This window comes from Canis aureus, chromosome 33, assembly GCF_053574225.1.
Source record: "Canis aureus isolate CA01 chromosome 33, VMU_Caureus_v.1.0, whole genome shotgun sequence".
Classification (NCBI taxonomy): Eukaryota; Metazoa; Chordata; class Mammalia; order Carnivora; family Canidae; genus Canis; species Canis aureus.
In genome coordinates this window covers 6,610,001-6,637,299 of record NC_135643.1, presented here as the reverse complement: position 1 = coordinate 6,637,299, position 27,299 = coordinate 6,610,001, and the positions used below count along the sequence as shown (strand labels likewise).

The following is a 27,299-nucleotide window of genomic DNA, read 5'->3' as shown; positions in this document are numbered from 1 at the left end:
GCTCCATGCAGGGAGCCCGATGTGGGACTTGATCCTGGGTCTCCAGGATCACACCCCAGGCTTCAGGCGGGGCCAAACTGCTCTGCCACCGGGGCTGCCCGAAATTGAATACGTTTTGTAATAATTTAAATATATATAGCTGGATTGTATATAGTGACTACTGCTTTTCTCTTTCCAAGTCTCCCAAGAGTCCACACGGAGTCAGTAAATAATCATCCAGCCTCGTGGCACTTTATTTTTCCTTCTTACAAAACTGATTTATTATACTATATTAGCAATATGATATAGACACAGTATATCCTGATTTTAGCATAGCATTTGATATATCTTTGCTCTTGATCATGATTGTTTGGATTAAACAGTAACAGAAATGTTCTCAGATTTGCTTATGTAAAATGTGAATCTAGGGGAAGCAAGAACATTGTATATAACCCAAGGGAGGAAGTTCAGCTGAGGATAGAAGTAACTGCTTTGTCATCAAGAACCAAGGCAGATACCATCTGCATCTTGTCAATACCACGTGGTCTCTGGTCCCTGGTTCTTTCTACACATCTGCTTCATTCTTTGTCTCCCCCTTCACACTCAAGCCCACGTTCTCATCTTCTCTGATCTACATGGTGCAAAAAGGCTGCTCAGTCCTATAACCAAATTTCCCCCTAGGCTGGGCCCTCTGGGCAATCTCTTAGAGACCTAGAATTCCAGTTTCCATTCCCAGGAGGGAAAAGCCAATTGATTAGCTTGGGTCATGTGTCCACCCTGGACTTGGCTATGGCAATGGAGGTGGGGTCATGTAATGTAAATTTGGCTGCAAAGGGGTCACCCTTGGTAGTGGGGAGAGTTCAGAGATGGGGCTTGTGGCTTGGCAGACAACTCAAAAGGTATCTACTACCTGGATTTCTCTAAGTCCTCAGGGTCAAGGTAGAAAAACAGGAGTTGGTTGAATAGATTTCCAAAAGATAGATTGCAACTAGTTAAATGACCATACCCACAGAATATAAATCGGTGACTTCCTGCCAGAAGTTTCTGGAGGTAGTGGCTTTCAGATCTTACAAATAGATCTCTAGGGGCACCTGGGTGGCTCAGTGGTGGAGGAGCATCTGCCTTCAGCTCAGGTCGTGATCCCAGGATCCGGGGATCGAGTCCCACATCGGGTTCCTTGTGGGAGCCTGCTTCTCCCTCTGCCTGTGTCTCTGTCTCTCTCTGTGTCTTTCATGAATAAATAAAATCTTAAAAAAAAATCCAAACATTAAAAAAAAAAACCCAAAAAACAAATAGATCTCTAGTAATATCCAGTAAGTCTCTGTGGGAGCTCTATCCTGATCAACACATCTTATTAAAGTCTTGGATTCCCTGGGCTTAGTGAATTTGCACTCCCTCTTTCCCTAATATCCTAAGTCTTCTCTATCTCCATGCCTGTCCACATTGTCAGCTAATGACAGACATCTTAACTGGCTGAGAAAGAAAAAAGAAGGATTAAGGATTAAGAACTAATTATATGTTTATCATCAAACCTATCTACTGACCTATATCTGACTCAGAATCTTCCTTCCCTCTTATAAAACAGATGAACTGTCTCTACTCGATATTGTACATTGGATCCCATTTCCTCTCATTTACTCAAGAACTTGCCTTCTGACAACACAAAGAAATGGAAAGACAGGGACGCCTGGGTGGCTCAGTGGTTGAATGGCTGCCTTTGGCTCAGGATGCGATCCTGGGGTCACAGGATCCAGTCCCACATTGGGCTCCCTGCATGGAGCCTGCTTCTCCCTCTGCTTGTGTCTCTGCCTCTCTCTCTCTCTCTTTCTCTCTCTCTCTGTGTCTTTCATGAATAAATAAATAAAAATCTTAAAAAAAATGGAAAAAAAAATGGAAAGACATTCCATGCTCATGGATTGGGAGAACAAATACTATCAAAGTGTTTATACTACCCAAGCCAGTCTATAGATTTAATGAACTCTTTATCAAAATATCAATAGCATTTTTCACAGAACTAGAACAAACAATCCTAAAATTTGTATGAAACTACAAAAGACCTCAAATAGCCAAAGCAATCTTTTTTTTCTAAGATTTTATTTATTTTTAAAAAAGATTTTATTTATTTATTCATGAGAGACACACAGAGAGAGGCAGAGACATATGTAAAGGGAGAAGTAGGCCCCCTGTGGGGAGCCCAATGAGGGACTGGATCCCAGGACTCCAGGAATACACCCTGAACTGAAGACAGATGCTCAACCACTGAGCCATCCTAGCCAAAGCAATCTTGAAAAAGAAAAGTAAAGTTGGAGGTAACACAATTCCTGACTTCAAATTATATTACAAAGCTGTCGTAATCAAAACAGTATGGTACTGGTACAAAAATAGACACATCTAGATCAATGGAATCGAATAGAAAACCCAGAAATAAACCCACAATTATATGATCAATTAATCTTTGACAAAGCAGGAAAGAATAACCAATGGGAAAAAGGCAGTCTATTCAAGAAATGGTGTTGGAAAAACTGGTCAGCTACATTCAAACGAATGAAACTGGACTACACCATACAGAAAAATAAATTCAAAGCACTCCACAGTTCTTGTACCCTTTATTTCCATTATATTACCCTATTGCAGCAATTTCTTGGTCATCCAAGGTTCTTTAGGCAAGAGGAGAGGCTAATCTCCAGACAGATGGACCAGATTCCTACTCCTTAACCACAAATGTAAAGGCTTAAAACAACACAGATTATCTTACAGTTTTGGAAGTCTCACTGAACTAAATTAAGGTGTAAGTAGGTCTCCGTTTCTTCTGAAGGGAGGAATTTCTTTCCTTGCATTTTCCAGCCTCTAGAGGCCACAAGCATTCCTGGGCTTGTGTCCCACCCCACCTCTCCCCCAATCCCCACCCATTGCTTCATCCTAAAGCCAGCAATACATCATCTTTAAATCCCTCTGACTTTGACCCTCCTGCCTCTCTCTTATAAGGACCCTTGTGAATACATTGTACCCTCCTGGATAGTCCAGGATAATCTTTCCATCTCAAGAGCCTTAAACATATACGCACAATCCCTTTGCTGGGTGATGTAACACATTCACAGGTTTGGGGGAGTCAAATGTGGACATCTTTGGGGGCGATTATCCTGTCTGCCACATTAGAGGAAAATCTGTTTTTTATTGGCAAGGAAAGCTCCACAAAATTTCAGTGTTCAAGGTCTTCAGCTTCAATGAAATTTATCCAAATGTCCCCACCTAATTTTCAATTCCACTCTTTCGTGACCAGTACCTTAACTTGAAAATAAGAGGACATTGCAAATTAATTCAATTTACTTTGTAATTCATCCACTTTCATGACCAGATATTGTTTGTTTGTTTCAGGAATCTTGACCCTGTGGCTATATCAAGTATGGATTATTTTTTTCTCCAGGCAGGTAAGAAGCTTTCTGGTTCTTTATCCAAACTTTTTTTTTTTTTTTTTTTTTTTAATCCAAACTTTGAAGTGGGAATTCCAAACCTTGAGTTTATCATTTTCTTTCTCTAAATTCTCCAGTGTAACTACTCCACAGTCCTTGTACCCTTTACTTCCGCTGCATTATCCTATTGTAGCAATTTTTTGGTCATCCAGGGTGATACTAACTTAACCATTTGCCATTGTATTTTTTTTTTAAGATTTTATTTATTTATTCATGAGAGACATAGAGAGGGGGAGAGAGAGAGAGAGAGGCAGAGACACAGGCTCCATGCAGGGAACCTGATGTGGGACTCAATCCCAGGACTCCAGGATCACACTCTGGGCCGAAGGCAGGCACTAAACCACTGAGCCATCCATGGATCCCCCAGCCATTTGCCATTGTATGCTGTAACTACCAATGCTATTATCACTGGCAATGGGGTCCTTTATGTCTAATGGGATCAGAGAATCAATTCCAAATCCCTAAAGTTCTGCGCCTCCTGGAAACCACTTTTATTACTCATCACTAAATGTAGTGAGAAAAGCAAAGACACTGAAGTATTGTAGCATAAAGATATTTAATGTAAGAACTGAGGGTTAGTTGACTGAAGCAGAAGCTGGAGGCGTGAAAGGCTGGGAGTTGCAGGCAAAGGATTAAAGAACATTCAGTGATGGATTGAGGCGTTGGAGCAGATGAAGCCAGAACTCATGGAGAAATACAAGATAACAGAACTTGTAGAGGACTCTGAGAAGCTGCCATTTCTAGCCCCCTTGACTGCAAAGCAGGAGTTTGCACAGAAGTCTGAGAAGCCATCGTATTTTGCCGCCAGAAGTGCAAAGCAAGAGCTTGTGATGAGATCTGAGAAGCTGGAAACTGTCAGTCTCCTGGGAGAAAAGAAGTCTGTGAAGCTGCCACAACCTCCTGAGAGTGAAAGCTTCTTTTTTCTGCCTTTCTTATCTACTGTGAGTACCTCTCTTTGGCAAACTCTAACTCAGAACCATAAAGGGCAGGGGATTCTGGGAAATGTTCCTAGCTTCTTTTTTGCAATGCAGATAGTACAAGTGGGTGGTTGTAATGCAAAGTTGACAACCAACAGTTCAGTGTAGTTAAAATACTTCTGATTTTGAGAAATAAACTGGCAAGTTAAACTGACTTAAATGATAAAGGGAATTTATTGAGTCATGTAACTAAGTCTAGAGGTAAGGATAACTGTAGGTGGAGACAGATCTGGTAGCTCAAACCACATGAGCAGAACCTAGTATCCAGTCCCATGATCCTTGTCAACTCTTCATTGCTCTCTGCTTCCTATCTTCACGGGCATCTTTTTGTTGCAAAATGGATGTCAGTGATTCCCTCTCCTACATACTTCTCAGATTATGAATGAGAGTGGGTGAGTATTTCTTCACTCAAATATCAAGAGGAAATTCAATAAAATTGGATGTCTTAGGCCCTATGCTCTTCCCAAACCAAAGGATGGGACCAAGGGTAATGAGGATGATGAGTTCATTCTGATTAGCTGACTTGAGAAGGGACAACTGATAACTGATAACCACAAATGTCTACTATAGTTGCCAAAACATTCAGGACATGAACCAGTTAAATAGAATAAACCTACTATGGCCAGAGGGACTTTTGATTATGTGTCACTACTTTTGAAGTGTGACTTTTGAGCAATTGTATGGAATCTGGTACCTGAGAACTCTCAGCCTTGGTGAAAAGGAACAAAGGAAAATGCCCCAAACAGTTCCCAAACAAAAGATATGTTCTTAAACTTTTTTATTTTGATATTTTCAATAGTTCTTATTTGAACCTTAATCTGAAAACCCGAATTTTCCTGATTATGTTCTTATTTAGTAAATATTCTCTAGAACTGTAGCTTCTACAAACTAAGTCGGACAATCATAAAATTAGCAGCTAAAACAACTTTAAAAATATGTTATGAGGCAAAACCTGATACTATTTGGCTTCAGTCTTGGTACCTGGGAAAAGAAAGATGTCTAGTGTATCCCAGATGCCAGAACTGAGTTCAAGTCAAAATATTGTACTTATTGGGGCACCTGGTGGAAAAGTATGTGACTCTTCATCTCAGGGTCCTGAGTTCAGGCCCCATGTTGGGTGTAGAAATTACTAAAAAAATATAAGCCTAAAAAAATATTGTACTTATTGCAGTGCCTGAGGCAGGATTATAAAGAGGCTCTGGATAAAACCTGACTGCAGCAACTAACCAAAATTTCATCCTAGAACTGCAGAAAGGGGGAGAAAAAGAAGAAAAAAAATACTGATTTTAATGAAAACGCTGGTCTTATTCTTTATCGCAAATGTTATCAGTTACATTAATCCAATTCTTATTTTATTTATTTTTTTAAAAGATTTTATTTATTTATTTGAGAGAGAGCACAAGCAGGAGGAGGGGCAGATGGAGAGGGAGAAGCAGACTCCCCTCTGAGCAGGGAGCCTGAAAGCAGAGGCTTAACCTACCGAACCACCACGCAGGCTTCCCGATTATTTTAATGATCTCTTGTCATAAGAGCATGTTTCTCTTTCATTTTCTATATTTTATTTTAAATCCAGTATAGTTGGGACACGTGAATGGCTCAGTGCCTTTGGCTCAGGGCATGATCTTAGAGTTCCGGGATCGAGATCCACGTCGGGCTCCCTGTAAGGAGCCTGCTTCTCCCTCTGCCTATGTCTCTGCCTCTCTCTCTCTCTGTCTCTCATGAATAAATAAATACAATCTAAAAAACAAAGACAAAAACCAACAACAAAAAACCCCTTAAATCCAGTATAGTTAACATACCGTGCTATATTTGTTTCAGGTATAACATACAATGATTCAACAATTCTATACATTTCTCAGTGCTCATCAGGATTAGTGTACTCATAATCCCCTTCATCTATTTCACCTGTCTCTCTACCCCTCCCCTCTGGTAACTATTACTTTGTTCTCTATAGTTAAGAGTCAGTTTTCTCTGGGTGTCTGGATGGCTCAGTTGGTAGTGTCTACCTTTGGCTCAAGTCATGATCTCAGGGTTTGGAATTGAGCCCTACGTTTGGCTCCCTGCTAAGCAGAGAAACCTGCTTCTTCCTCTTCCGCCCTACTCATGCTCTCTCTTGCTTTCTCTCTCTAAAATAAATAAAATCTTGGGGAAAAAAAAGAGGCTATTTCTTGGCTTATCTTTTTTTCCCTTTGTTTCTTAAATTGCTTGAGTGAAATCGTATGGTATTTGTCTTTCTCTGACTTACTTCGCTTAGCATTATATTCTCTAGATCCATCCATGTTGTTGCAAATGATAAGATTTCATACTTTTTAAAAAATTTTATTTATTTATGATAGTCACAGAGAGAGAGAGAGAGGCAGAGACACAGGAAGAGGGAGAAGCAGGCTCCATGCACCGGGAGCCTGACGTGGGATTCGATCCCGGGTCTCCAGGATCGCGCCCTGGGCCAAAGGCAGGCGCCAAACCGCTGCGCCACCCAGGGATCCCCGGATTTCATACTTTTTAAATGGCTTAGTAATATTCCATATATATGTACATAAGTATATATATATTTCTCACATCTTCTTTATCCATTCATCTATTGATTGATAGACACTCGGGCTGCTTCCATATTTTGGCTATTGTAAATAACATAAATAATGAAAATAATGCTGCTATAAACATTGGGGTTAAAAAATAAAATAAACATTGGGGTGCACTTATCTTTTCAAATTAGTGTGTTTTTTTTAAATTTTTTTATTTATTTATGATAGTCACACACACACAGAGAGAGAGACAGAGACATAGGCAGAGGGAGAAGCAGGCTCCATGCACCGGGAGCCCGACGTGGGATTCGATCCTGGGTCTCCAGGATCGCGCCCTGGGCCAAAGGCAGGCGCCAAACCGCTGCACCACCCAGGGATCCCTCAAATTAGTGTTTTTATATTTTTTGGGTAAATACTTAGTAGTGGAATTACTAAATCATATGGTAGTTCTATTTTTGACTTTTTAAGGAACTCCATACTGTTTCCTACAGGGGCTGCACCAGTTTGCACTCCCACCGACAGTGCACAAGGATTCCTTTTTCTCCACATCTTCACCAACACTTGTTTCTTGTGTTTTTGGTTTTAGCCATTCTGACAGGTGTGAGGTGATATCTCATTGTGGTTTTGATTTGCATTTCCCTGACAATAAGTGATGCTGAACATCTTTAGAGCATGTTTTTCTTTGTTGAAAACATCATTCAAAGAAAAATGACCACATGTAAATAACACCCTATTTGTAGATTTGTCTCTTGCCAAAAGAAATCAACCGTGAGAGACTTTACGATAGTGGCCTTCTAATTCATTTCCCTGATAGCCTCCCTCAGTCCATGGTCTACACAACATTCAGAATTATCTGGATTATTCTGGCCACTTAAAATTTAAATCATGTTTTTCTCTGGTTCAAAACCTCTAATAGTTTCTCCTCACATTTAAAATAAAAGCAAAATGCTAACCACCACAGCTTACAAGGCCCTGGGTGGGGCAGCCTGGGTGGCTCAGCGGTTTAGCGGTTTAGTGTGGCCTTCAGCCCAGGGTGTGATCTTGGAGCCCAGGGATTGAGTCCCACATAGGGCTCTGCCTCTGCCTGTCTCTGTGTCTCTCATGAAAAAAAAAAAAAAATCTTAAAAAACAAAAACAAAAAACAAGGCCCTGGGTGATCTTGTTCTGGATACCTCATAGGTATGATCTACTACACTTTCTTCCCTTTGCTCTATTCAGCTACACTGGCTGGCCTCCATCATTCAAAGTGTCAAGCACACTTTGTCTTCCCTAAGTATGTGTATGTTTTTCTGTCTCACTTCTGTGAGGGTTCTACTGAAAAACTTCCCTCCTTGAAGAATCTTCTCAGACTACCCTACCTAAAACAGCAATCTCTAGTGCCTTACTCATTATTTTTCTTCCAATCACTATTATATATTTATTTTGTCTCTTGTTTATTTCTTACTGGAATGTAGCTCCTTGAGATTAAAGACCTTGCTGTTTTGGTGAGTTATATTCCTAGCACCAGAAATGTATCTGTGACATGTGGTACATGGTTGAATGTGAATGTATTTAACTAGGAATGGCACCACTATTTACGAAGCATTTAGATGAATCGAGACATATTTTGGAAGTACGATTGGATGGAGGGGGTGATACCAAGGACTCCTGATTTTTTCCAGGAGCACATGAGTGAGTGGAGATGTCATTTACTGAGAAAAGGAAGTCTAAAGAAGTTGATATGTAGGGAAAGTGGAGTTCAATTTTGAACATCTCAGGGTTGAGATACCTGTGGGATATCCAAGAGGAGACATTATGGAGGCAGTTGGATATGTAGGTCTGGAGTGGAATGATTAAATTTCCTTATTGTTAGAATCCTTGAGCTAGATTTCCTTTGAGTCTAAAGGCATCCTATTGACACCCCTGTGGTTAAACATAACTCAAGATTCTACAATAGATTTGCTGAAAATCTGAAAGTTCACAATGGTGGGGCCTCTATGTTCTCTAGGTGAAGGGAGAGCTTCTGGACAACCAGGACTGGTAATAGAGAATGTTCAGTTTGGGCAATTGGCTACTTCACTTAAAATCACAGGCTTGAATCTTACTGAGGGTGTTCTGCAAATGAGTAATTGGCTAAATGGTTGTAGAAGAGGCTCAAATATGATATCTTGTATAGGAAATGGGTTCTTTCTTTTTCTTCTAGACAGTTTATTCCAGGTTGCTGAATGGAATGCATGTTCCACTTTTAAAAATGTGAGGAAAGGATATGCTTTGTCCCCTGTAAGGAGTGTATTTAGCAGATTAAAACCATGGCTTTTATATATCTTGTTCTGGGTAAAAGTGATTCCAGTTTAAAATTCAAACAAACTTGTTTGCCTTTTTACAAGTACTCTTCTTTTCCTGCAGTTATTGCTTCACAAAGGCAGAATTCAATGAAGATCCAGTATTTCAGTGTGTTATCTGAAATACACAGGGAGGGGCACCTGGGTGGCTCAGTGGTTGAGTCTCTGCCTTTGGCTCAGGTCCTGATCCCAGGGTCCTGAGATCGAATTCCACATCAGGCTCCCTGCAGGGAGACTCCTTCTCCCTCTGCCTATCTCATGAATAAATAAATAATTAAAAAAAAAAAAAAAAAAGACACACACACACTGGGAACCCGAAGCAATGGAATATTTAATGCAATGGACATCGAGAGGAAATACTGCTTCCTTATAATGGCTTGGACCAGTCTTCAATATAGTCTTCAGTGACTTAAACACTACTACATTCTTATGAACGTGCAACACAATGAGTTTTTTTTTCCTTTTTAAGGAATTTCATGCATCAGCAAGTGGTTTTTATGCCTGAGACGAAGTGGGATGGATGGTGGGGAGAGGAGCCTTTTATGTCTCTGGAAGCACACCTAGTTTGCTTAAGAGGCTGTGAACCGGGATCCCTGGGTGGCGCAGTGGTTTGGCGCCTGCCTTTGGCTCAGGGCACGATCCTGGAGACCTGGGATCGAATCCCACGTCAGGCTCCCGGTGCATGGAGCCTGCTTCTCCCTCTGCCTATGTCTCTGCCTCTCTCTCTCTGTGTGACTATCATAAAGAAAAAAAAAAGGCTGTGAACCTAGCTACTTGGAAATAATCTTACATTTTCTCATTCAGTAATTCAACTAGCAATTACTAAGGGTCTGTTATATGTGTAAGTGTGTGTGTGAGGTACGGAGCACACACAGAACACATTATCTTTGCTCCCAAGGAATTCATGGACTAGTACAACTACATGTTTAGAATAACAGAAGTAAGGGGCACCTGGGTGGCTCAGTTAGTTAAATGTCTGACTTTAGCTCAGGTCATAATCTCAGGGTCCTAGGATTTAGCTCCCCTGTCAGGCTCCTAGGTCTGTCTCTCTCTGTCTCTCCTTCTGCTTGCGTCCTCTCTCCCTCAAATAAAAAAAAAAAAAAATCTTTGAAACAAATAACAGGGACGTCTGGGTGGCTCAGTGGTTGAGTGTCTGCCTTTGGTTCAGGGTGTGATCCTGGAGTTCTGGGATGGAGTCCCACATCGGGCTCCCGGCACAGAGCCTGCCTCTCTCTCTCTCTCTATCATAAATAAATAAATCTTTTTTTTTTTTTTTTTAATCTGCCTCAGAGCCTGGGAAGGCTTCACAGAAGTCATAACATTTGATTGGGTTTTCAAAGGATGAACAGAAGTTTTACTTCTGTAGATAAGGTAGGTAGATAAGGAATGTGAAAAGAATTAAGGTTGAAGTTAAGGAGTCCTAAGAGGATGTTGGGTGAACAGAAAAGCACAGAATGCAGAGATTCAGACCATAATAGTAAGGGTATGTGAGAATATAGTAAATGTGCTAGCTTTATTTTTTTTAATTTTTTATTATTATTATTTTTTTAATTTTTATTTATTTATGATAGTCACAGAGAGAGAGGCAGAGACATAGGCAGAGGGAGAAGCAGGCTCCATGCACCGGGAGCCCGACGTGGGATTCAATCCCGGGTCTCCAGGATCGCACCCTGGGCCAAAGGCAGGCGCCAAACCGCTGCGCCACCCAGGGATCCCATGTGCTAGCTTTAAAATCATTCTTAGGTTTTCTGGAATTTTCAATATAAATTCCAAGAAGTCCAGAAGCTTCAGGGGCTACATGTGAATTAAAATGAACCTTTGGGGAAACCCTATTACCAAAAGATGGGCATGTCTAAAGCTGTCTTAAAAATAAAAGGGACCCTGGGTGGTGCAGCGGTTTAGCGCCTGCCTTTGGCCCAGGGTGCGATCCTGGAGACCCGGGATCGAATCCCACGTCGGGCTCCCGGTGCATGGACCCTGCTTCTCCCTCTGCCTGTGTCTCTGCCCCTCTCTCTCTGTAACTATCATAAATAAAAAGTAAAAAAATAAATAAATTTTTTTTTTTAAAGATTTAAGAGAGGGAGCACCATGTGGAAGGTCAGGGGAAGGACAGAAGGACAGGGAGAAAAATCTCAAGCAGGTTCCAGGCTAAGCCCAGAACCTAATGCCGGGCTAGACCTCAAGACTCTGAGGAGAAACCGAGAGTCCCAAACTCAACTGACTGAGCCACTCAGGTGCCCTAGGAACTCTCTCTTAAAGACAGACAGTATTCAGGAGACCTCCTAGCTGTCTGTAAATTGAAATATTCACTTGAGCCCAATATCAACTTTCTCCTAGGTTGTTTTGAGAAGTGGAGACATACCTGAAGTCACTACCACTTGATTTAAGGCATGTTTGCTTAATACAAGAATTTGGTTAAGATTTATTTTTTAAAAAATATTTTATTATTCATGAGAGAGAGAGAGAGAGGCAGGGACACAGGCAGAGGGAGAAGCAGGCTCCATGCAGGGAGCCGGATGCAGGACTCCATCCCTGGTCTCCAGGATCACACCGGGGGGGGGGGGGGGGGGGGGGGGGGGGCGGAAGGCAGATGCTCAACGGCGGAGCCACCCAGGCATCCCCAGATTTTATTATTTATTTATTCATGAGCGACACATGGAGAGAGGCAGAGACTTAGGCAGAGGGAGAAGCAGGTTCCCCTTTGGGGGAGCCCAATGTGGGACTCCATCCCAGGACCGCGACCTGAGCCAACCACTGAGCTACCCGTGTGCCCGAGATTTTTAAGATAGTTTCAGAATTTACTTGTATTCCTTAACTTTAATTACTAAGGCAGATTGTGCTAGCTTAATAAAAAACTAGATATTTTAAGTCGTTTTCAGATTTTTGGATAGCATCCAGTTAATACATTTATTTAATTACATAGTGAAAAAATATTCATTCAGGGCTCTTCGCTGCATTTTGCACTAGTCTTTGTTTCCAGGTGCCTGGACACATGCTACAGCAGCGAGTAAGTACTTGTTGATTAAAGGAGCATCTAGAGGGGATCCCTGGGTGGCTCAGCGGGTTAGCGCTGCCTTGGGAGTCCCGGGATCGAGTCCCACGTCGGGCTCCCTGCATGGAGCCTGCTTCTCCCTCTGCCTGTGTCTCTCATGAATGCATAAATAAATAAATAAATAAAGGAGTACCTGGAAACCTCACTTTCTTCTAGGTGTACCGCAGGAAGCTGCAAATCACAAATCCCGAATAATCCAGCTTCCAGCCACGACATTTGGGCTTGGTCATAGGGTCTATAAAAGAACTTGAAGGTTACCCCGCATGAAACGCTTAGCGGTTCTTTTCAGAGCCAAACCCCCAAACACAGCAAGCTCAGAAACTTTGTAAAGATGATTCACAGCGTTTATATATTTTATTTAGTACAAGGACCAAAAAAAAAAAAAAAAAAAAAAAAAAAACCCACGAAATCAAATGAACCTCTCTGGCTGACCGAACGCACTCCTCGACTCAGTATTTTCCAAGAATCGCGGTAGGGCTCTAGGATCTTCAAAATGTGCTAGTTACCTGCTTCTTTTGACGAAAAACTTCGGGGGGAAAAGCAGACGAGCGAAACTCTTCCCTGGAAAGCAAGTTTAAGAGAAAAATAAAGAGCCCCGAATGCCAGCGGCCTCCTCGGCCTGCCCGCCCGGGGTCGGTACGCGGGGCGGCCCGAGGAGCCTCAATGTCACCCGGCCGCGGGCGACGGAGCTGCGACAGCCCGTCCAGGCGCTCGGGGCCAGCGACACGGGGCAGCACCCACGGCAGCCTCTTCCCCAGGGATGGGCGCTCCTGGACGGAGGCGGCCGCTGGGCGTGCGCCCCTCCCCCCCTCCCCTCACCCCCCCCCCCCCCGCGTTACGCCGCAGGCGCGCGGGACCCGGTCGCCTCCAGGGAGGCGCCGCCACGCCCCGGCCTCACGCCGCGGCTCCCGCCGCCTGGGGGGCCGGTGGCTGGGCCGACTCCGGGATCGCTCGGAAGGGCGGGGGCGAAGGAAGGGGCGCCTCTAGCTGCGCCTTGCACACGACGTTCCTTGTTCTCGATGGTCCCCGCGCGGCCGCCTTCTCGAACGCAACTTCCGGTTCCTTTTAAAGGCCCCACGCCGTGCGGCGCGGCGCGTGAGGGGAAGGTAGAAGAGGGAACGAGAGGGCGGGCCCGAGCAGGAAGAGGAAAGCAGCTCGCGGTAGAGGGGGCGGGGAGGCGCAAAGGGCGCGCTCTCGCGTCACGTGACCGGGACGCGCCGTTCTTCCGTCGGCCATTTTAGGTGGTCCGCGGCGGCGCCATTAAAGCGAGGAGGAGGCGAGAGCGGCCGCCGCTGCTGCTTATTCTTTTTTAGTGCAGCTACAGAGAGCGGGAGTGCGCGCTGCGCGAGTGTGGGAGGCGAGGGGGGCAGGCCAGGGAGAGGCGCAGGAGCCTTCGCAGCCGCGCGCGCCTTCTCTGTCTTGTTGTGTGCTTCGCGCGGTGGAGCGGGCGCGCGGCAGCGGCGGGGATTACTTTGCTGCTAGTTTCGGTTCGCGGCAGCGGCGGGTGTAGTCTCGGCGGCGGCGGAGGCAGTAGCACTATGTCGGAGGAGCAGTTCGGCGGGGACGGGGCGGCGGCGGCGGCAACGGCGGCGGTAGGCGGCTCGGCGGGCGAGCAGGAGGGAGCCATGGTGGCGGCGGCGCAGGGGGCAGCGGCGGCGGCGGGAAGTGGAGCCGGGACCGGGGGCGGAACCGCGGCTGGAGGCACCGAAGGGGGCAGTGCCGAGTCGGAAGGGGCGAAGATCGATGCCAGTAAGAATGAGGAGGATGAAGGGTGAGTAAGGGGCGACCCGGGATAGTCAGGCCCAACTAGCCCCCCTCCCCCTCCCTGTCCCCCGCCATTAGGCCTCGTTCCCGCTCTCCGCCTGCCCTCCAGCCCCCATGCAGCCTCCTCGCACAGTGCTCCCCTTCTCTTCGCCGGGTCCCCCGGGGCTCTCGTTCCCTTCTCCCCCTGCCCGCTTACCGCCCCCTCCCCCATCACACACGTTTCCACCTTTAGCCGTCACCATGCTGCTCCCTGGCCCGCCCTCTTTCCCTCCCTCGCCCTGGGTCTCCTCCCACTGACTTAGCCGCCAGGATTTTTTCCCGCCTGTCTAGGGGCACCTTTTTTCTTGCTCTCCTGTCCTCTCCCTTCCTCGTTTTATTAAGGTCCCGAGCATAAAGGTCGACACAGAAGCTTTTATGCCGAGACCACTAAGGCTTATCTGGTGCTTCCACTTTAGCGTCCCGAGACGATGCGATTCTTTATAAGCACATGCTTTGGGGACCGCGTAAGCTGCTGCCCACTCTGCTCCTCTCCCCCCCCCCCCCGCCCCCCCCTCGGCTTCAGGCCGAATGTGTTTTGTATTTCGGAGAAGTTTGGCCTCGATCTCTTTTTTTCCCACAATACACTGTCGAACCACTTGCGTACTTAAGGCCCTACTTTTCAGCCTATGGAACATATTGGGCCTGGTGATACTCCCTGAGTCGCCTGTTGTTGCGTTGGTTTTGCTCCATGGGCTTTCGTTTAAGTTCCTCGTCGGCGGGGCCTGCACTTGACTGTGGAGCTGTTTCTACCTCCAGCTTGCTGGCTATGGCCACCCTCCCCCCATCCCGCGGAGTTATTCTATCCGCGCACCGTTTTCGCGCCCTCAGCTCTTGGTTTCCCCAACTGTTCTTACAGATTGTAACCTTACTTTTTATGTGCAGCTTCCATTTTTTTTAACCCCACCCCCGTGCCTAGGATCCTTTTTGGTCTCTCTTGATTTCTCCTTCCCGCTCTCTTACCCACTCTTAAAGGAGGCCTACCATCCGTCTTTGATAAAATGAACAAATCCTTTATTGTGGTATGGCATGATTTTTTTTTTTTTTTGCAGGTTTTTAAGTACTGACTTGTTCCCTCCAATTGGAATAAGTTGTATATGCCATTTAAGCTGCATTTGGTATATTAGAATGCAGTATTTGGGAGCGGGAGCATAACAACAGAGGAGTTACCAGGAGGGACTAAATCGGGGCTCTTGGCTAGGTTTTCTTATTCCCGTTACTGATCGCTGATCTTGGATTAACGCATCCATTCCCTTTTGTAATGTGGGGGTGTGTATGTGTGATTCTTCTTTTCCTTCACTATTAACAAGAAGAAAGGTGTGGAAAAGCAATAAAATGTCGCTTTTATCCAGTATTAGAAGACGATTTCCTTTATTGGGAAGGAGCACAAGATTTAGAGGGTGGGAAAGGGAAGCACTTTAGAATGTCGAGTTTAATCTCAGCCCAGGCCGACTTGTCAGGCTGATTGCGCTGGCTTTGGGAGAATGGCGGTGGGGTGGGAAACTAGCTTTACTTAATTTTAAATTACATACAGTATAAGAAAAGAATGTGTTAAATATTGGGAAACTTAAGCCTTCAACATTTTGGTTTTTCTTTCTGAATTCTGTTCTTTGGACAGAGGCACCAAAATGATTAATTGTATAATCATTGCTGTTTGGGGCAGGCTTTAGCCCTGTTTTTTCAAATCACAAAGCTGCTACCCTTATAGTTTCCTACTGTTGAACTGAAGTGTAAATGAATTAAAGTTTTTAGCCCTAACAATGTCAAAAACTAAAACTAGAATTTTGATTGGTTGCTGTACCGGTTGTTAATTCCCTAGCCATTCAAACTCCTCCCCACGACACTCTGAAGCAGCGACGGCACAGCGGGAAGAATGGTAAAACTTTTAAATTTTATTTCTGTATTTTAAAGGTTTCAATAGTCATAACGTGCAGAGGCTGTGTATTGATTAGTTGCCCATTGATCCCCAGGAAATTCTAGACATAGTACAGTAGGATGTCTTGTGCCTGGGATATAAAATCTTTTTTTAGGCATGTGTGTGATCTTTGGGCAAAATTGATGCCATTACATGGGTTTTGGTCTGTGGTAATGCATGTAATTGTGATTTGGTTAAATTAAAACAATAAAGTTAGTAACATGTATTTGAACAAGAAAAAATATTACCATGATTTCAGATTTGATTTTTTTAAGACAAATATTTTTGTTGAAATTCTAAGTTTAATGTTAAATTTGAAGGTTACTTGATAAAAACTCTTGTGTGTTTAAAATGTCTTGCATGCTATACAGAAATATTCTGGATATGTGAAAAGTAGAACAATTTTTAGAGTAGTGTTTATATATGCATTATGCACAAGTGTATTTTATCTCCCAACCATATTTGTAAGTGGAACTTTAATAACAATTGGATATGTATTATTCAGAGGCGGGCTGGTGTGGCTTTTCACTACAGCTTTACCAGATTTTTAATTTTCAGTGTGCTGTTTGCAATGTTAATTACAGTTGGTTGGTTCACATGTCTCTTAAATTTCATGACTTCTCTATGGAAGGATGGTAGATTATTCTTTTTATCCTTCCTTTCCCCTAAATGTCAGTCTTTTTGCTTTTAGGATTGATTACGTTTTGAGTTTTCCAGGAGTTTGTGTTCTCCATCGTTGGGAGTTTAGAGGGCCAGTAATAATTTGTAGAAAGTTGACTTAGCTGTACAAACTACGTTCTGTTTTAAGAGCCCAATTGGGATAACATTTAAATTTTACACAGTATTTACTTACTACTGTATTCTCATCCACTGAAATCTGTCCGGTTTTATATTGCAGATAAAGCAGACTTGGAAATAGGCAAAAGGGAAAAGTAAAAAGAAGACTGGGGTCAGAATGTGACATACAGAATAAAATGTTTTTCATGAAAATTAATCCATTTGGCACTGTTACAGTTCATTTTCACTGCTAGCTAGTCGTGGCAAACTAAATCAGATTACACTGTCACTATACCTGATTCTTTTTTACTCCATTACATATTTCAAATCTTATGTAAGAAAGCATTTTCAGTGATTAGAAGGGACCATAAACTTAAGTTTGAGATCACTGTTAACGATTCTTGTAGAATTATTTTTGCTCTGTTACTACCCAATAATGTAACCTTAAAGTTTTTTGAATGACCTCTTAGGAAAAATGGTCAATTGAATATTTATAAGTTAGCGAATGTTTTAGATTGTGACCTATTTTCATTCACTGAAAATAGGATTTAACTGAGGTTCATTTTAAGTTAAGCAGGTTCACATTTAAAGTGTAATATTTGACTTTTTAAAATTACTGCTTAATCACCCAGCCTTGTCCTGTTACAGATATTCTTGTTTTTCTTCTTGGTGTGTGTGCACTTGTCACTCTATCTGTTCCTTTTTCTGTCTCCCAGTTTGAGGGAAATTGTGCAGCAGTTTGATAACAGTCCCAGGAGTGAGAATAAGACTGGCTTTACTAGATACAAAGTCATCCGAATTGAGTTTCTTTAAACACATTTCTGTGTGCATTCCTTTTCACGATTTTAACTTGAGATTAAAGTTATTAGAATATGATCATTAAAATTTTAAAAATGAGTTTGTTGTGCACCCAAGGTTTTTTTTATGTTGGAATATAAGAATAAACAGCTATTCTTAGGGTATGCCTGTTATATATCTTCGTGGATGTTTCCACAGTTCAGACCTTTGGAATACTTATTCATTTCCATAATAAAATGCTTTCCTGAGTTCACCTCATATTAATGTTTCCAATTTTAACATTGCTAGTTTTTTTTTTTTTTTTTTTTTTACTTGTAAGCAGTTGCACTGGAATTTCCCATTTTTGTGTGGATTCATGTTCTTTCCAGGGCTGCAGTTCTTTTAGGGTAGGTAATTTAAAGTTATTTTGTGTTGGGCAAAATATACATGCCATGTAGCAAACTACCTGGAGGAGAGTTTTTTAAATATCAAAGATAAGTGGAAAACTATAATACTGTGTTAGCTTTCAGACAGTTTATAAAGTAACTACATTGACTTGCCTGCATTAGATTGTGCAGGAAGCAAAATAATTCTGTTCAGTTACCAAAGTACAGCAGTACTTTTCTAATAACAGGGCAGTAGATCTAGTGTATAGTAAGCTCCTGTGATTTCTTCCTGTTTGGGAATTTTGTGAGTTAATTTTGCTGCGGGTTGAGTGCTCTCTGATTTCTAAGAAATGGGCATACATTTGTTTTAAATATTTAAGATTATAATCTATACCCAAGTGCTTTTGGGGCATTCTGAACTTTGCTTTATAAGCAAACAGCTTTTAGAGTCTCATACCTAATTTACTGGCCTTTAATTCAATAAAGTTGGGTTTACTGTAAAGTCGAGACCCTGAGTAGATGGTCTGAATTTTAGTGTTCTTTGGAACCTTTGACAAGTTTCTAGTGTTAAAATTGCAGAAATAGATGCTCCCAGGTCTCAAGATGTTGAACATATAAGGGAGGAGGAGTGTTAAATTCTTTTCATTTCAAAGTATCTATTATGGAAGATACTAAAAAAATCACCTGACCTTAGGATTTGGAATTGGAGAAAATCATTGCGCTTTTTTTCAGTGCTGCCTTTTGAGATAAATATACGTGGCCTTAAGCCTGTTTTTTTTTTTTTTCCTTCAAGTCATGTGACTTCTATAAACTATATTTAATGTGTATTTTTAATATTGCCTGAGTGTTTTGTCCTCTGTAAGGCTGCTCTAATTTAAGAAAGATTTGAATCTACTATTGGGGTGTGTGATTTGTGGCCAGTATGGAGGATGATTAGTTTCAGTCTTCAAGTGATACATGTTATGCTTGAAAGCATTTAAAAAGGAATAGAATCATAACCTTTTTCCTATTCCACTTAAAGCTGTGCACCTCAAATGTGTGTGCAGCTTGACAAATGGAGTGAAACATAACTTCTGTTAGTCCAAGATTTATTTGACTTTAGTTCTGCTTCAACATTTTAGTAGATAGGGCACTGAACTGGATGCTGGAAGCGTGGGATCTGTTTCTGTTACTTCACTTCCAACAGTGTGGTCTCAGGTAATATAACATATTTGTTACTTGGTTTGCTGATCTATGTGTTGGAAACAAAGCTCACCGCAGGAAGATTGACTACATAGCCTGCTTTCATAGCTTGTGTGTGTTTATCCGGTGCCTTAATAGTTGATACTGCCAGTGATTTACTCCTGTGGAGTAAAGGTAAGCATGTTTTAGTTTCTGGAGTATTAAATTGTGTATATTGGAGCTAGACATTTAAGACTTACTTGGGGGTGGGGAGACTCGTATTGCTGGTAGTGTTTGGCCAATAATCAGCGTGATAGTTGTTAAGTATTGGGTCATGTCCTGTAAACTCCTGCCTATCTAGACTTGAAACTACCACACAGTTCAAACAACGAGGAAATTCTCTCTCCCTCCCTTTAGTCTTGTAAGAAAAATACTGAAAAACTATCTGCAAATCTACTCAGAAAGCACTAATAGGCAATGTCATGGAATCAAATCTTCTGTAGTTTTTCCTTTATACTGTTAAAAAATAATGTGGTTTTAAAGCATTCTAAGATTTTATCCAGAAAGGTAAAAATCATTTTCTAAGTTTATTATTCATATCTAAAATGATTACCAGTAGAAAACTACAGAACTGTGAATGAGTAGTAATCTCAGTTAACCAGAACCTTAACCTCTAGGTTAAGGAAACCTCATTCCTTAACCTTCAGGTAGATGGGAGTTTACCTTCTAAAGCTGATTGAGTTTATTTTAAAAGTGAAAATCCAGGAAGTCATTTTTTCCTTGGAATGAAAGGATAAAGGGGAGATTTGGGGGTTAAACATTTAAAGTTTATTTAAAGCCTGTCATTTTATTAGCTGTTATATTTTCAACCTAATTAATTATCATTTTTAGTCACTTAGGTTCATTCTAAAGTATGAAGTAATGAGATATGCTAGGATGGAGGAGTTAATCTTTATTGACTCGTTAAAAGCTTGTCAGTCTATTTCCAAAGGTATTTTTAATACAGATTCTTAAATGATTAACCTTCCATGTGGTACTATCTAGTGGTAAAAAGTAACCCCTGCTCCCCATTACAGGTAGTTACTTAACTTTGTATTTTCTGGCAGTTCTTTCTGCCCACAAGTCCTGTCCCATGCTTTAATAAAACCACCTTTTGCACCAAAGAAGTCCTCAAATCTATGGTTTCTAAGGAAAAATACTGATTTCATATGTATTGGTGGGATTTTCATGATATTTTGTCATTTGGATTTTAAAGGAATAATATTAACGATAAAATACTGAAAATTTAAAATGAATTGGTGGTATGCTTGAATAATCTTACTCCAAAAGGTGACAGTGATTGGCCAGTCATGTAATGTACTTGAAGTATATACCAGATTGACATTCTGTTGTGTTTTTTTTAAACTGTCAGAACTTGTTATGAAACTACATATGGAAAATCATGAGTTGTCAGGAAGTGTTTGAAAGTTACAGAATATTTTTTTGGCCCTATTTCAAAATTGGGAGGTAGTGTAATGTAATGGTGTTTATCATTTTACCTTGAATAAGGTGTTTAACAGAGACTTCTAAGGAGAAGTATCTTTAAATAAACTACTATTGACCTTAGGAGTGCTAAACCTAGTGATCTCAATAATCAGAGAATACTTTTTTGGGGTATGAAAAAAACAGGAGTATTAACCTTTCCAACAGCCAGCACTGCTCCATATATATTTTTATATTTTGAAATTCCTCACTAAATATTGACATTTATGTGGAGTACAGACAAATCATAAAGATGGTTTTTGTTTATTTTTTTTTTAAAGGATTTTAGTTAGTTATTCATGAGAGACACAGAAAGAGGCAGAGAGACACACAGGCAGAGGGAGAAGCAGGCTCCATGCAGGGAGCCCCATGCAGGACTTGATCCAGGGTCACGCCCTGGGCTGAAGGCGGCACTAAACCACTGAGCCACCTGAGCTGCCCCTCAAGATGGTTTTTAAACTATATTTAAGAGATTTTTTAGGTAACCTATTTTCTAGTCTGTATATTTTACATGGGATATTTAAACACTTTGGGTTAAGTTTATGGTATTGAAAATAATCTTAGGATCCATTTATATAAAACCTCATTCTGGCCTTTTCCTATAATGTTGGTGACTTCATATAGTCTATGCAGATTTTAAAAAAGGCAATGAGTAAATGAAAACATTGCTTTATTAAGTTATACTTAACTTGTGCTCTTCTCCTTCTAAGTAACTTTTTAATGTGCACTTGGGGTGTTTAAGACTGTTTTGTGCCACTTAAGTATATTTGCTCTCTTATTTTACTATTTTTTTTAAAAGCAAGGTCTGTGCTCAACATGGGGCTTGAACTTGACCCTGATTTCAGGAATCAAATGCTCTGTGGGCTGAGCAGGCAAAGGCCCCTGTGTTTGTTGATTTCATCCTTACCAAAGAATCAAAAGCTACTCTTAGGCCTCTGATTTACAGCTATGGAAACAATCTTGGGTTTTTGTTTTCCTGAAGGTCATACAGTTGGTATGTGGCAGAAGTAGGATTTTAAACTGGTGCTTTGGTTTACTTCCTCTAAATTTACTTTAGAAGAGAATGTCCCACTAAATGTCCCACTAAATGTCTAAATTCCTGAATGACATTGCATAGCATTTGGAGAGTTTTCCGCACTGAGTTGTATAATTTTATGCATAGTTTAATATTATGATATGGTATCACATCAATATCTGTAGAAGCAAGGAGATTTCAATTGTTAAGTGTTTTATTTATTATTAATTTTTGTAAATATTTTATTTATTCATGAGAGACCGAGAGGGGCAAAGACACAGAGGGAGAAGCAGGCTCCACGCAAGGAGCCTGATGTGGGACTCCCTATGAGGGATCACGCCTGCTGAACTGAAGGCAGATGCTCAACTGCTGAGCCACCCAGGTGTCCCCATGTTAAGTGTTTTAAAATTGAATATTATATTGCCTCTGGGTACTAAATAGCGTATAGATAGGATTAAGAAGTTAAACTATCAATAAAATACTGTAGATGAAGTCCTGTGTTTTCTTTAGGATTGTTGATTGGCTTACAACTAGGGACCAATTTTTAAAGTTTTAGGGTGGGAGCGCATTTCTGTTGCTACTCGAACAAGTCTAGTGATGTAGTTGTAACTTGGCTGGTTAGGCTTTTTTTGAAGTTCTGTCTCTACCTCACTGTAAGCGTTTGCATATCTCTATGAGAGTGACAGCAACTTGAAATTCAGTCTTGGTATTCAAGGCAGCAGACGTAATCTGGATGGACAATAGGTATCCTTTAAGCAAAATACAGTAATGTAAAAAAATTGTATGCCATCTCCTAATATGAGGAAAAGCGTGTCAGTGCTAGTGTTCTGAGAGACTAAGATAGTTCCCATTTATCCAAAATTAAGATAACAGGCCTTTTCTTATTGTATTATACTATTGTATCTTGGTGTGTCCACTGAATTAAGATTTGATGGATTTAACATTTTCCATTTCTTAAAGATGGAATGGATTTGGAACAGTTTGTATTCATGGTACTATTTACCTGTTACCAGTTGTGCAGCAGCCTGCCTTGTTAGCAGCTAAAGCTTTAGCACTTTTGGGCTGTCAAAATGGCAGTGCATTTGTCTGAAAGAGCTTTTGGGCTCTTGCTCAGAGACTGTTTACTTAAAATTTGCAAAGTTCAAGTGCTGGCTATCCACTCTACAGAATGGAAGTTGTGGGGTAGATTAAACAGCAACTATCATGAACCTGGCAAAAATGAGAAATAGAACTTGTTAGAAGAACTAAGAAATGAGATGTAGTGTATTAATAGTTCTCTCATTTCAAGAGAGACTTGGGCATGTACAGTAGCTTAATGTATATAAATTAATAGTGACCGACCTATACAGTGTTTAAATCATTATTACTGTATTTTAAGAAGGCAGAAGTGTGTAATGTGTTGTAGAAAAATTACCCAAATAAATGAAGGTTAAAAACAACTGGGGGGAGGTATCAGAAAGTAGGCAATGGCCTTTTTTTTTTTTTTTTTTTTTTTTTTTTTAAGGTGAAATACTTGGCTCATTCTCTAAAGGTGCTGGTTAGCTGAAGTTTTACTATGTATTTTGCTCTAGTTTTTTGAGAAATAGGAATCATTCTGTGGAATATGTGTAAGTCATAGTTGACCAGACTTTTCAATCTGTCCAAAGGGGATTTGATTGTTAGTTTAGGAAAGACAGCATCTTCAGTGACCTAGCCTTAAGGTAGGCACATTTAACAACTTCTGTACTAATGACTGTATTAAAAGTGGGAAGTTTGTTTTGAGAGAGTTCTTTGCTGGGCCAGTTAATGAGTTAGTATGCTTACCCAGTTTTAAAAAGACTGACTTCTATGCTGTGAAAACATATGGGGCTTATGAATAATAATAGGACATGCCTCATTCATGGAGTTTAAATTTATTTCTTTGTAATTATTTTGTTTTTAAAATAATTTTACATCAAGGACATTTAATCCAGTATAAACTTTGCCTTGGTTAAATAAAATCAAAACTAAATCTGTCTTAGTATCTGAGGAACAGTTCAGGCGAAATATTCTTGCCTTTTAACATTAGCTTTTTTATTTATTTTTTATTTTTTTTTATTTTTCTCAACATTAGTTTTTTAAAGCAAGGCTTTTGTTCCTGTAGTCTCTTCAGGCTGAAGTAATTTCAAACTGTGTTAAAAATTGATAGAAAATTTTTGTAAGTACAGAAGGTGGTAATTCAGTAGTCAACATTTTCAACTTAATTGAAGCTGTTTCTGTTCTAGAATTGCCATGGATACCTGAGCAAGAGGTCATTGCTTTATAGTTTGTTCTTTCTCATCTTTAAAAATACAGCAGTGTCCTTACTTTGGAAGGGTAAATGTTGCTAATGAACTTTCAACTATGAAGAAAGTGCTCTGGATCTTTAGGTTTTAAAAGTAAAGTGATTTTAAGGCATAAATTTAAGTGACAAGGATTGGATTTTAGAAGGTACATTATTTGAATGAAAAAACAATTGAGGATAACTTTTCCATGAAATTGACAATAAACATTAAAAATTACCTATAGAACATTATGGGTGTTTTTGTTATGTTCATTTGATTATAAATACAAAAAGGATTAATAAAGGTTACTTTAAGCATGGAGATTTTATTAAAGAAGTCCTGAAGGTTAAGCATATAAATATCCCAGCTTTACATTATGATACATTTACTTAACTTACTGAAAACTTAACCTGAAATGGGAAGCACAGTATATACTGAAAGTAGGGCTTCGTTTATAATGTAAGTTAATTTTGTCATTAGAACTAAAAATAGGTCTAAGATAGTAAGATCAGTAACACCTCAGTTAATCTGGCATCTTTAGGGGAGAAGCAGAAAGAGATCTCTTTCTAGGGACACAATTGGCCTCTTGTGGAAGAATTGGCTTCAATGGCAATATCCCAGAAGCCCACAAGATGGAGATATTTCCTGCTTTAATTTTCTATCTGGAGCTGAAAGTTAGTAACACTTTCCCATCCCTACCCCAGTTACAGAGATGAAAAGAATCATTGAGCAAGCATGATTTTATTCCCGTAAAATTTTTAGCTTTCACATAACAAATTCTGACAGTTTATCCTTAAAATAAAAATCTCCAGTCCTGTCTCTTTAAAGGGTAGGAGGTATGTGTAAGCTCTTTGGGGTGGTCTTAGGGGGTGGTTGAGGGGGCAGATGTAAAAGCAATCAGTTGCCAAGTCTGAGCTTTATGCCATTTTGCTGTAATAAAAATAATCTTTCACCTGAATTTTTTTTTTTTTTTGAGTATATATTTTTGGTCTTAAAGTGTTCTGGTGGTTTCTACTTACCACCTGTCACTTTTAGCATCTTCAAGGTTTAAATATTTTATTGCTGGTTAACTGAGGTTCTACTGTAAATAAATCCTATAAATTAGTGGATTGTGCGTCTGTGGGTATTTTTTGTTCACTAAATTATTATTGTCTTTATTAAAGACCCATAGCACGTCAAAAAGCTTAGCTTACAACTTAATTGTGAGACTTAGAATTTTCCATTTTATGTGCTAAGAGTTAACGACAACCATTAGCTAAATAGAAAGCTTCAGCATAGACATGCTGGTTGCTGTGATCATTGGAGACTACATAGCCTTTTTACAATTTTAATGAAAATTTGGCAGAAAAACTTGAAGCTGAAATTGTTTTGCGGTTACGAATATTTAACTTGTAATTTAAGAAAGTCTTAAATGTGTAGTATTTTTATTTTAGGGTTACATACACTGTTTTGGGAAGTCAAAAAGAATTTGCTGCTTTCTCACTATTTCATAATTATGCAGATGCAGCAGTAATAAGCAAAACTTGACAAAAATGGAATGTGGTGTTTTTGATATGTGGTAATATAGGAAGAGTAACGTTAGTATGTACACTGCCCAGTAAATTGGTGCAGTTTGGAAAAGGTATTGTTATGGGTACTTAAAGTTTATTTGTTTTTAGCATTTTAATATTACTTTTTGTCTTTACAGGAAAATGTTTATAGGAGGACTTAGCTGGGACACTACAAAGAAAGATCTGAAGGACTACTTCTCCAAATTTGGTGAAGTTGTAGACTGCACTCTGAAGTTAGATCCTATCACAGGGCGATCAAGGGGTTTTGGCTTTGTGCTATTTAAAGAGTCGGAGAGTGTAGATAAGGTAGTGTGTTACATGTTCTGATCAGTTAATATAAGATGTGGGTAGTTTGATACATTAATTTGCCCATTTGTGATTTCCCCTTTTGCAGTATATGAAGGCAGAACTTTAGTTCTTAACCTGTACATTCTATGAAGAGTTCTCTTTGTTTACTGAATATCTTCTGTATGGTATTGGGGGAAAAAATACTGAGACTTAAAGACCCCCTAATTAAAAGGATGATCTGTGACAAGTTCACAGAAATAGAGATTTTTGGAATAGCTTGGGCTAAAGGGAAGTAGCAGTTTTGTTTATGTTGCTGACAGTTAAAGGTGAGATAGTTTTCTGGTAACTAAATTTGTGGGCCCCCCCCCCCCCCCGTTCTTATTGACCGGTTGATCACTGTTCTCTGTTAGCTGATGTCACATAATTTGACAGTTTAGTCATGAACAAGTCAACACTTACCTGACATTAGCTATATTTATAATTTTTAAGTAAGTGAATAATCAACTTCAATTAATACACATACTTAAAATGAATAACTTCAATTTCCTTAGGTCATGGATCAGAAAGAACATAAATTGAATGGGAAGGTGATTGATCCTAAAAGGGCCAAAGCCATGAAAACAAAAGAGCCTGTTAAAAAAATTTTTGTTGGTGGCCTTTCTCCAGATACACCTGAAGAAAAAATAAGGGAGTACTTTGGTGGTTTTGGTGAGGTATGTGATACTGTTTTGACCCAGTTTTTGTCAAAATTAGTGTGAATATAATTGTCAAAAGTTGTTACAAAGTTTGGGCTAATTAAGTGCTTTGTTTTGAAAGAAGGATAATTGTTTTTTTGTTTTAAAAATTGTATTTATTCACGAGAAACAGAGGCAGTCATAGGCAGAGGGAGAAGCAGGCTCCCCATGGGGAGCCTGATGTGGGACTCGATCCCAGAACTCTCCGGGATCACCCCCTGAGCCAAAGGCAGATGCTCAACCGCTGAGCCACCCAGGTGTCTCTGAAAGAAGGATATTGTAAATCCTTTGTGGCAGATCTTTGAAGATTTGATGATTGCATTTTTCCTCAATTACTGAATGTATAGGGTACTCCCAAGATGACATTTTGTATCTTGAGGAATTTACCAAATTAGTAGAAATAGAAAACTGTCACGAAGAAATTCAGATTGGATTACCTGAGATACAGAAGGACATAATTCAATTGATAGTAGGAAAGGGAAGAATTAAGAATAGGGTGTAGTGCCTTCTCAATTTAAACAAACAGGTATATTCAAATTTTATGGGGCTGATTATAGACTTAGTGAAACCAGAATTCCTTTTGTGAGTTAATGATTAAAAGCTATGATGAGAAATTTGTGGCCTTGTGTTCCAGATACAGCCTGCAGGCAACTTTTGCTTGATTTAAACCATGTTTTGTTGATTGTATTTATTAGGTTGAGATACTTCCCACACTTATGTAGATACCTAGCTTTTCTTAAATAACTTGCAAGAGCAAGCAACGTTGGAA

General features: G+C 40.4%; 2 protein-coding genes across 13 annotated transcripts in view; one reads left to right on the top strand and one right to left on the bottom strand.

Annotated features, from left to right (window-relative positions):
* Window positions 1–209: 209 nt before the first annotated feature.
* The window catches only part of LOC144304205 (uncharacterized), a 78,231-nt gene continuing 51,141 nt past the window's right edge, over window positions 210–27,299 (bottom strand). For 4 of the 7 annotated variants that reach the window (XM_077882686.1, XM_077882693.1, XM_077882691.1 and 1 more), the window contains 2 exons: window positions 12,831–12,885; window positions 9,589–12,559 (listed from right to left, as the gene is read on the bottom strand). In XM_077882686.1, coding sequence (XP_077738812.1) covers window positions 12,477–12,559; window positions 12,831–12,885 — 138 coding nt within the window. In that variant the 3' untranslated portion in view covers window positions 9,589–12,476. Of the gene's footprint in view, window positions 1,227–3,438; window positions 4,313–9,588; window positions 12,560–12,830; window positions 12,886–27,299 lie in introns of those variants that run through there. The other 3 variants (XM_077882687.1, XM_077882688.1, XM_077882689.1) reach the window with 3 other exon arrangements.
* HNRNPD (heterogeneous nuclear ribonucleoprotein D) overlaps window positions 13,541–27,299 on the top strand; it is a 17,846-nt gene continuing 4,087 nt past the window's right edge. For 2 of the 6 annotated variants that reach the window (XR_013371151.1, XM_077882682.1), the window contains exons 1-4: window positions 13,542–14,095; window positions 15,944–16,000; window positions 25,646–25,814; window positions 26,348–26,509. Coding sequence is in view for 4 of the 6 variants with exons in the window: in XM_077882682.1 (XP_077738808.1) it covers window positions 13,863–14,095; window positions 15,944–16,000; window positions 25,646–25,814; window positions 26,348–26,509 (621 nt within the window). In the remaining 2 variants the exon portion in view is untranslated. Of the gene's footprint in view, window positions 14,096–15,943; window positions 16,001–25,645; window positions 25,815–26,347; window positions 26,510–27,299 lie in introns of all 6 variants that reach the window. The other 4 variants (XR_013371150.1, XM_077882684.1, XM_077882683.1 and 1 more) reach the window with 4 other exon arrangements.